General features: G+C 38.1%; 1 protein-coding gene, 2 long non-coding RNA genes and 1 pseudogene across 3 annotated transcripts; 3 read left to right on the forward strand and 1 right to left on the reverse strand.

Annotated features, from left to right (window-relative positions):
- The window catches only part of LOC109833101, a 3,093-nt pseudogene extending 1,703 nt beyond the window's left edge, over window positions 1–1,390 (forward strand).
- Window positions 1,501–5,313, forward strand: LOC109833103. The gene is made up of 3 exons (XR_002245091.1): window positions 1,501–1,960; window positions 2,070–2,346; window positions 5,184–5,313. It is a non-coding gene; the product is annotated as an uncharacterized LOC109833103 (long non-coding RNA).
- On the reverse strand, window positions 3,303–7,658 carry LOC109833102 (phytoene synthase 2, chloroplastic-like). Its single transcript, XM_020400651.1, has 6 exons — window positions 7,171–7,658; window positions 6,470–6,520; window positions 5,203–5,375; window positions 4,807–5,042; window positions 4,116–4,308; window positions 3,303–3,722 (listed from the first exon to the last, which is right to left on the reverse strand). The coding sequence occupies exons 1-6, from the start codon at window positions 7,535–7,537 to the stop codon at window positions 3,546–3,548; spliced, it is 1,197 nt and encodes a 398-aa protein (XP_020256240.1). The 5' UTR covers window positions 7,538–7,658; the 3' UTR covers window positions 3,303–3,545.
- Window positions 5,334–8,852, forward strand: LOC109833104. The gene is made up of 3 exons (XR_002245092.1): window positions 5,334–5,395; window positions 8,114–8,328; window positions 8,463–8,852. It is a non-coding gene; the product is annotated as an uncharacterized LOC109833104 (long non-coding RNA).

Below are 10,908 nucleotides of genomic sequence, written 5' to 3' on the forward strand. Positions count from 1 at the left end.
TTATATGTTCTACTTAAACAGAAAAATACTTCATATGTGAATTGCGTACCATGGATCAGAATTCTGAACAACTTTATACGGGCTTCAGTATTTGTTGTATACCTGAAGGAGAACAAAGAGTACCTTGCTGGGAGATTGTTGAAGATTTGCATAACAGTAAGGTTTATTATCTCTATGTCATATTTGAATCAGGGCAAAATTTTATTAGACAGGCAGCCAAGTCTGGTAGCATCTGAAAATTATGTGGTTCACATCTCAGAACCAATCATCAAAAAATTCTTTTCATTTAATTCTTGGACTTCAGCATAAAACAGCAGCATCAGATGTACTTGGAACATATGCAAACAGCTAGTAAAAGCAAAGGTTTGCTCTGGCTGATTGTTTGAAAATCTATAATCCTGGTAGGATAAGTTACTTCTTCCCAGATTGGAAGTTGGATTCTCAATTGTAAACTGAAACTTTTTATTTGCTGTAGTTCATGCATATGTTAGAAACATTGGAAGTTGGATTCTCAATTGTAAACTGAAACTTTTTATTTGCTGTAGTTCATGCATATGTTAGAAACTTTTATCTCAAAAAGGATGAAGATAAACTGAAACTTTTTATTTGCTGTAGTTCATGCATATGTTAGAAACTTTTATCTCAAAAAGGATGAAGGTTGATTGGCCATTGTATTAAACAGATTTTTAAATTTCTTTTATCTGCATCATACAAATATTCATGGTATTGTTTTCTTGTAGATTGTGCAAAGCGTGACCCAGAGGTGAGCGAAGATATGGAGAAGAACTTCACAGATCTTCTTGCTGAAGAACTGAAGTTAAAGGAAGCAGAGGCTGCAGAAGCCCAACGGCGTGCTGATGTGACATTGCTTGAGGCCAAGAAGTTGGCATCTCAGTATCAAAAGGAGGCTGATAAGTGCAGCTCATATGAATACCTAGTGAAGAAGCAAAGGGAAAGAGCAGAGGCTGACATATGCTAGAGCAGAAAAAACTCTCTGCAACTTGGGAAATGAGGGCTCGCCAACGAGGATGGAAACCAAATGCTAAATCACATTCTTCCTGAGAAAGATGGTTAAATGATTATTGCATGCTACCAGGTGCTGGTGTGTGTTGAATGCATTATTGTTGGAGGAATCTAGTAGAGTTCTTATCATTGTTGCTCCTCCAAGAGGGTACCATTGACTAAGTGGCTTTACTCAAAGTGGAAATTTGCATCCTCTCTTGTTTTGTTATATTAGAGCAACAATTTACTATCTGGTCTTTAAATACAAGTTTGAGTTTCACTGTGCATAATTTCTGTAACAGACCATTACGTTATTGTATTGATTGTATTACAATATATAAGCTTGTCTAATTGAAGGCAGTGGAAAAGTTTCTCATTCAATATATAATATACTTGTTCTCTTCATGTTATAAGGAACTGGTGTCTTTCTTCAAGTTTGGAGTTCATTCATATATATATTCTGATCCACGATTCCTTATGTACAGATTGCCAGAATTTCTTGCTGTTTTTTCTTCTCTCGTTAAAGACTTACTGGTGAAGGTCTGGAAGGATTCCCGGAAGCTGCGTAAGCTTTAAGTCTTTTTGCGAGGCTCTACTGTTAATTGCTGGTGTAATGATTTCAATTGCAGCAAGGAAGCAAATTGACCATGTTAAGTCTTCTATGTCAGACAGATTTTTATTCTTCTCCTTGTGGGGGAAAATTCAGGAGAAAACTAAACGTAGAGAAAAGCTAATGTAGCTTGGAACTTACCATCAAGATCTAAACCGACTGCTCGCATTGAGCCCATTTTGCATTGGCTCTACTGCCACAAACTACTATTGCCACCTACTATTTTTTTTCTACTTCATATTCAATTATTATCAGCAAAACTACCCAACAACAGCTCGAAGAGGTTTTATTGATAGACGCGACATGCGGATGCAATTTGGTTCCAGGGAATATCTAGTATATCTTAAGGTACCTCTTGCGTATTTAATTAAGTAGAACAGGTCTCTCTTCCAGTTATGTCCTTCGAGAATGACAGCCTTGCTGAATCAAAATTTGACTGCCTTGGTGTGAATATCAGGATCAATAAGTGGAGCGTGATGTAACATTTTCGCTGGAAAGAAGCGAAAAAGAAGCTGTACTGTCCATGACATACCTAGTGAATATCAATGTCCTAGTTATATATCTCATGTTTTTGGAGGTTTATGTGCAGAAGTAACCTGAATCTGTTGCTTTCACTTCATGGAAAGAAGGACTAGTTCCAAATAAGGAATCCAATCAACTTGCTTCTCTGGACACCAAAGCATAGGCAACAAATTCTGAAAAACCAACTTGCTTCTCCAGATACCAAGGCACAGGTAACAATCTATAAATCTTTGATGATTCAACATGTCTTTAATTTATAAATTCCAAGATCATTTTCTTATTCATTTATTGAGCACTTAAAGCTTTTATTCTTCATTCACTTGTTTCTACATGTTTAGTGAGCACCCACTGAATAGAGACCAACTTTCTGTTAAAAAACAAAAAACTCTTTGAAGTTCAAGACTCAGGATGTCCAGTTGACGTACAATTTGATCAGTTTGCACATACAACCTAATTGCAAGCCATTTTTTGCTCCTACAAACAGATTAACTTACATATAGCCAGGTATAAGATCCTACAGAAGTGCAGGTTAGATATTTATATTCTGATTAATTAGATAAGACCCTGAAGTCAAAATATGATATTGAGAATACCACTGTAGATTATTTTGGGCATGGATTTTATCAACCCTCTTTGCATTCAAGATAAGAGCAGATCTTAAGTCCATATTCAGTTTCAGGCTTTGAGCATGGTATCTGTCTGTAGGTGACTTGAGTTCTTGTATTCAATTACCAAATGATAGAATATAACACCATTGCATTTCACAGGTTTCTACTTTCTAGCACAAGTAATGCATAATTTTTGGGAGTTATGCATTCAACTCTTCGTTTGTACATTTTCTGACACAATCTCGTGTTTCCAGATTATTTAGGTGAGACATTATGATATAGCTAGGAGTTCACGTACATCAAAATAATAAAAAAGATTTAATGAGTAAGATCATGGTTCCTTTAATTTTTGCAATATGTAGAAAAATCTCTGCTACTAATCCATCTTGACGCCAAGTCAAGGAGCACCTCTCCATGTTACTTGACAGATTGTTTTTTTCCTTGTATATCCAGGTTTGTTACTAATTCAGTTTTAACCAACTTCTGGGTACTCGCTAAGGGAATGAGTTTATCTACAAATAACACAAAAAGAAAAGTTTGTACAGAAAATACTCAAAAAATAAAATAAAAAGGTGAATTATGCAATTTCTCAAAAATAAGGCCCCATTGATTAGATGAACTTATCTAACAAGAGGAAAATAAATGCATCTATTTAATCACATGAGAAACAGCATTTAAAGGCACAACTAACGTTGAAGTTGAAATGCCTATTTAAGCTATTTTCTAAGATAAAATGAATGAGAACCCTGGAGATTCATTAGATATATACAAAGGGTCGAAGAAACAGGAGAAGAAGAATATAATCATATCCTTGCCATGCCAGCTATCTTTGGAGGTCCACTCAGTGATCTGGCATATGCCACTGGCAGTGAAACCAGTTTCTTTGCCTTTCCTACATAGGCACGTTTTGTGAAGTTGTTATAATCATTTGCTTCTATAGCATCTAAGATCTGCCGATAAAGAAGCAAGGACGCCAAAACCTGTAAAATGAAAACCCAATGGTCATAGAGTAATATATCAAGTAGCAAGTTCATTAGGAAGCATTATGTGAAAGCCATGAAAATGTCCACAAGTTTTCCTAATTTTATCGTAAGGTTCACGCCAATTTCATTTCTGATATATGTTTGTTTACATTCCGAAATAGTCAACTGAAGTATGAAGAAGGATCTTTGATGTTTGGTGTAGTACTTGCTTGTGATAGCCGATAGGAGAGGTCACATTTTCAGAAAAGGCTAACGTTCATGTTTAGGGAAATTTGAAAAAGAAGGTGAGTCTTTCTATATGAAGCATGAGCTTTGTATTGTATTCCCCCAGCAGCGTCTATAGAACTCCTTATCTATATAAGAACTAGGCGAGTAAATATTATTTCATACCGGCCATCTACTAGCTGAATTTAGCTCTGCAATGCCCTTTTCAGCCTCATCAAAGAACAATCTTGCGCGCTTGATCTGACCCTTCATGAAAGTTCTCCATTTATCAGTCACTTTTCCTTGAAATATGTCTCTCTCTGATAGACCAGCTAGCGCCAGCTCGTCCAGTGGCAGGTATATTCTGCCCCTTTGGGCACTGCATATAATTTAAAAAAAAACATGAAGATCAATACTAGAAGTCTAGAAGGGATGCAACTATTTAACCTGCTATTTTGAAAACTCCTAGATCTGTAATTATGCCATTTTACTTTCCTGCAGAATAATTGGTTATATATGCTTTTCATTTTCTAGCAAAAAGATACCAATGTATTGATTAGTTGGATATTTACTTTCTTAGAAATTTTAATCTGATCAGGCAACCTTTTTTTTAATTTAAAGAGCATTGTAACACTCGAAAAAAACTACTTTGCCACAAAAAAATGTGACAATCTGAAATATTTGATATAACATGTCCGTATTGATTAAAAGAATTTTTGAAAAATGAGTATAACGACAAAGGCAAAAGTAATATGTGCACAAGAGGTTGTAGAGATCACTGGTTCCTTGAATTGGAAAAGAATATAAGATTTTTATTGCATAAATAAATGGAAACTATTGAGTTTCTGTAGAATAGAATGATATGGTTTGAACTTACTCTTCCCCTACATCCCTTAGTATGTTTGTCAGCTGATTAGCAATACCAAGAGCCAAAGAAGAATTATAGACGCTCTCTGTTGAGGCCTTTGAATCCGGGGAAATGCCCATTACAGGAACACTCATTAGCCCCACTGTGCCCGCTACATAATAGCAATATAGGTAGAGCTCATCAAAAGTCTTGTATCTTGATTTTTTAAGATCTAGTCTCATTCCTTCAATCATGTCCCTGAAGGGCTGTATAAAAGAGGGGAAAGTATTCTAGTTAAGACACGTTACTTATTGCAATTTCATTTATGAATGCATCAAATTGATTTCTTATATATTATATATTGATATGCAAATATCAATTACCGATTATACTTTTGTGCTGTCTAGGTTTCTTCTTTGGTATTACCTGAATGTCAATGGGGAATCTTAAGACAGTGTCTGATAGAGCAGCATCATACATATCATATGGACGTCCTTCATATAAATCATCAAGCCTCTTCTCCCACCGATGTAGAGCAATCGGAGTTATTTGCGAAGCATTAGGTCCATCTACAAGCTCATCAGTTCGCCTGCACCACACTGTATATTGACAAACATATGTGAGTATTGTGCACTTATGCTATAGAATAACCAATATATTTATTGAGTAACAGAAATGATTGTACTTGGAGGAAAACCATGGGAAAGAAACTACAAGGAGAAATTCTCCTTGGGTGCAAATACTGTAAATAAGAAAATAAAGAAATATTGCAGCATATTTCTAACAACTATGGAGGATATAGTTTGGGTCTGACCATAAATTCGAGGGTAAATTACTCAATAAATATATGAAGATTCAGGGGTTGAATTTAAACATTCCGAAGCTTTGGAGGATAGCAGTGAAAAATCCAATAAGAAATCATCGAATATCTCTTATCTATTTTAGATATATCATAAATAAAAAAGGAGATACTGATACCCTAGTTGGTTGGTTGTTTTATTAGTATCAAATAGTGAGGCCAAGGCCAAGCAAAAGATAACGTCTTTGTACTTAGTGGTTGAAAATTACTACCATGATTGATTGTCATACCATAACCCTTTCTAGTTAAAACTCATATGGACTTGATCCTGTTCATAACGCAACTGAATCCTAAAACGTACAGATGAGAGGAAATATTCAATTAGTTCGGACTTGCTTAGTCGGAGAGTGCAACTGGAATATAAAATCATTATCCTTTCTTTAACTTTCTTAGTAAGTCTCATATTCCTTCCATAAGAGAGCTTCAAGTGTTAGGTTGCAATACTGATCCGTAGCTTAGATTTTGAAGTCAAATACATTGTAGAAACAGTTGCTAACCCTGAACTACAAAAAATTCGTGAGAGAACCAAAAAGAACAGGAGCCCAGAGTTTGAGTTCATTTTAACAAGCTTCCAGTTCTGTTGCCAGTTTCGCAGTTTATGTATTTATGCATGCTACATACAGCTACAAATTATCAATAACTCATACTTTGAATTGAGCTCTATTGTTTTCGGCTACTGAAAGAATTTCTGAACAGATTGGTGCTTGTATTTCATTTTCACCCTGCCGATATGTTTTGCTTATGATGAATTGTTTAACGGTTATGATTGAGAACGCTGTAGATAGTTGCGTCTATAGAAAAACCACACCCCTTTAAAGAAATAGCCGGACATACCGTAAATTGCCCAAACAGCTCTTCGCCTCTCAGGAGTCATGAGCAATGTTCCTGCAGAACGTAGAAGATAAAGATAACCAATGAAACTGTCGCCTGGCAAAACTCATGCATGCATATGAAAGGAACAGTTTTCGATGCTAAATTTCTCTCCTGATGAGTATCTGCTACTTCCTAAGAATAAATGGCTTCTGCAATTCAGATTCAGGACCAGAAACATACTCGTAGTGTTATACTAAATCTTCTTCCTGTTATAAATCAATCAAGTGTGGGGGGAGTCTGGCTTAAACTCTTGCTGTTTCGGGTATTTAAGTGGCCACTCATAGAAAATACATTGCCACGTATGGGCAATAGTAAACAAGGCAGTTATTAAAATTCTAAATTGACCGCACTCTACGATTATTGTTTGTACTTAAACACTGAAAATCTGTTGAAAACAGTAAATTATCTCCCTCTTAATCCATATTTAAAGATTTAGTCATAGTAGGAGGAAGAAAGCAAAATTTCCTTCCTCTATGCAACCCCAAAATTTTGGGACGAAGATGTTTGTTATTGTTGTTATTGAATACGTACTGTTCCTTTATAGCCATAAGAAGGCTAGCAGAAGTACTGTGTTGCCAAAAGATTACCTTGTGAAAAGAAAGCCAACGATAAACTGAGTCTAAAATCTACACATAAGAGCGAGATCGGTATGGGGAAGTTACCCAAATAAAAGGTCTTGGCATACTCTGCGCAGACCTCTCCGCACCTTTCGTAGGCCTCATCCAACAGATTCCTACTCATCGGAGCTGCAGCCTCCTCCTCTCCGACTCCCTTCTTTCTCTGTTCTTGAACTAAAGAAGCTTGCTTGAGTACCACTTCGGAGACGATCTCTTCAGAAGACCTCCAGGGGCTTGCGACAAAACTCGATGAAACAGTGTAACCATTCGAGTAAACGGGAACGCAGCTCCATTCTCGTTTGCTTTTACTCCAACTCTTCTTCTTCTTCTTATCCTCTACAAACTGATGGAGAACAGAGCTTCTGGTGATTTTAGCTGGCGAGACCAGCCGAAAAATAGAACCAGAGGCCATCTTCCTATCCCTGCTTTCCTAGGCTCTCTCTCTTCTCTTTTCGATGAGAACGAAACCAACTATTTATAAGGGCTCAAGCCTTCAAGATAAAAACACAAGTTCGTGGTATCGTTTCATTTCATTGGTAGCAGTGACCTAAGACCTCGTCCTATTAAGGCTAAATTACCATGCTTAATAATCTCATTCCGTTAGCATCTAGGGAATGAATATTTTGTTGCTTTTGGAGATTTGCTGTACCGAGAAAGGGTAGAAGGCGCTACACTACAAACACTTGAGGCCAGAGCAGGGTGAAAGAAAGACAAGGAATCTTCGTCTTAAGGATCTGAATCATATAATAATGATCTTTTTATTTAAAAACTCTGAAGCCAATTTATCTTATTACTGTTGATCTATTCATGAATCCGTTTGCAGTTGTTTAACCGCTAACATGTTAGTGTTATTTAATATTTCAGACGCTGGCAAATGTTACGTAATCAGCAAATTGGCTAAGTAAACATGCATTATTGAACATCTTTAAAAAAAATTTAGATGCTGGTTGTCTTTTTTAATGGATTGTTACTCACATTTGAATTTAAGGTTGCCACTTGGGAGCACAAACTTCTGGATTGAGAAAGATGATGACTCAAACAAGTTTGTTAAGTAAGTACGCAGCAGAATATTCACAGGTAAATTTTTTTTTTTTTTTGTTCTTTGCGCAAGGATTGTTTGCGTGCTCAGTATCCAGTTCGGGAAAGATGCTTCATATGCTCTTTCGTCGTCGTGCTATCACATAAAGAAACATCAAACATGAGGTACTGAATTTTGGGTCCTTTTCAGTTAAAGTTTAGGTCCTTATTAATTGCTGGAAGTTTTTGATTGCTGGACTACTTTGGTAGAATTTGTCGGGTCCCGTTCCTGACACCGAGCTCGTCTCTCTCTCTGGCAGTTTGCTGGGGTCGTCTCCTTAGTGATTTCTGAGGGAGGGGAGCCATACAATGTGGAGGATAGCATGTGGGGAAAATCTGTGGTGGTCCTATATTCTATTTAGGTTCTAAGGACGGAAGAAGGAAGGACATGGGTTGGCGTCTGGCACAAACCTAAGGGACACGAGATTCGGTTAGCCCCATGCCTGGGTGATTTCAGGAAGGAACTCATACTGATCGTAGCAAAAGAGCACAATATGAGAATTAAGTCTTCTCGTTTCGGCTAAGGGCCCGTTTGGATGGACGCAACTATTAGAAGTAAGAAGTGGATCAAAGATGTAATTTTCTCAATTATGAAGTAGAAAGTAGCGGGAGTAATACTTATTTTGTTTGTTTCATATATTTTTAGAAGTAGCGGAAATAATACTTCGTCATCTTCTTTTATTTATTTGTTTGTTTGGATAGAAATTGGATATATTATTTAAGATCATCTGCCCTTGGTAAATCTCTAATTTAAGTGGACCCTACTTTTTATCCACTTCCCCTCTACTTCTGAGCTTTCAAGGGAGCTAAAAAAAATTAGGAAGTAGGAGTGTCACCTAGACGCCACATCTGCATTTATGGAAGTAGTTGAAATACTCTTTTCGGAGAAACAAGCATAATTTTTTGTTTGAAGTAGGAGAAACTTCCTCTACTTCAGTTATTTCTTTGCTACTTTTAAGCAAACAAACAGGCCCTAAAGGGCACTTAGATACCTTATTGCTTCGCCACGTTTACACTTAAATACCTTAAGTTGTAAAAAACAACGCTTTAATATCTTAAGTTGTAAAAAAATTTGCAGGTTAGTACCTTATGTTAGTTGTCATGGAAATTTTCCCAAGAATATATGCTAACTGTTGGGAATTTAACGCTGAAACCCCTAATGCAACAGAAACGCAGTATAGAAAAAGTACACCAAGATTTAACGAGGTTCGGCAACTGCCTACGTCCTCGGGAGCCACACAGATAATTTCTTATTAATCTCAAACAAGAAATTACAAGTCAAGAGCAAATCCCTAAACTGGGATTTCTCAAATTGAACACTGTAGCTACAGTGTTAATATTAAAGAGAATAATCCCTTTCAAATCTCACTTGAGATTAAATAATAACCCCACAATATAAAACCCCTCTTTTATACTCTCTCTCTCCTTAATCCTTTTCTTAAACTCCCCTCAAACAATTGAGAGCTGGAGTTAAATGACAAAAAATCGCTGCTGCGATTTGGGTCCGACGCCGCCGCTGAAGAAAGCCACGCGAGAGAGAGAGATCAGAGGAGAGAAGCCTCGCTCTGAGGGGGGGTTTCGCTGCTGCCGCCAGAGGGAAAAGGGGGAGTTCTGCACACCGAAACCCTAGGGCACAAAGGGGGTTTTTATAGCCGAACGAGACAGGCTGGCGACAGCTGTCGCCAGCCACGCGAGCATTCAGCTCGACGCGAGGGGTGCGTTCGCTGAGGGTTGCGTTCGCCCGAGGGGTGCGTTCGCTCGAGGGGTGCGTTCGCTCGAGGGGTGCGTTCGTTCGCCAGGGCTCGAGCCCGCCTCCATCTTCGCCTGCGCTCATCCTGGAGCTCGTCGGAGCTCCTCCGCCGGAGGTTGGTATCCACCCCAACTAACATATATAGCTTTGGATTGTCCTAGGGTTTCTTTGGTGCAAACCGAGGGGAAAAATCAAGGGCAAAGGGAAAAGTGCAGGCTGCAGGTACGAAAGTGTAGGGAGAGCTCTCTTTTTCCGGCTGTGATTGTTTTTTTCGGTACAAGTGCAAGTACGGTGCAAAGAGGAAAAGTTGCAGAGGGCTTTGCTGCTTGGCTTGGTGAAAAGACACGGAGGTTTTGTTTGTGCGGCTACAGAGGCTTTTGTGCAGTCTTTTGTTTTCTTTTGTGAGAGAGAGATAATTGTGTGAGGGTTTAGATAGAGTGATTGTAAACCCTAGTTGTATTCTCTCCCTCTAATAGTAGATCTCATCTCTCCCCTCCTTGCCCGTGGGATAGGGGTGTTATCGGAGCGGATACGGGCTCGGATATCGCACTTACCATATCCATATCCGCTTTTTATAAAACGGATACAGGGATACGGATACGGATCATTCTCGGTAAGAATAAAAACCTTAACCGATATCCGCACTTATCGGAAACGATACGGATCGGATTTTGAGAATCGGAGGATACGATCACGGATACAAACGATATTACATTATAATTAGAATTGACAACAGAATAGGTAATTTAATGTGGGTTGTAGGCTTCTCCTTAATCACACATAATTAGATCTCTTCTATGTAATACTGAAGAGGTTGTAGCTTCACCAGTCTCTCACCGTCGGATCTCCTCACTGAGAACCAAATCACGAACGTCGCCGAACTTTAACTTTTTCTTTCCCGACGAGCTACTCAGCTGGGACACTGTAGCGTTCCAACTCTCTGGTAGGGAAGACAA

Source organism: Asparagus officinalis, chromosome 3 (assembly GCF_001876935.1).
Source record: "Asparagus officinalis chromosome 3, Aspof.V1, whole genome shotgun sequence".
Taxonomy (NCBI): Eukaryota; Viridiplantae; Streptophyta; class Magnoliopsida; order Asparagales; family Asparagaceae; genus Asparagus; species Asparagus officinalis.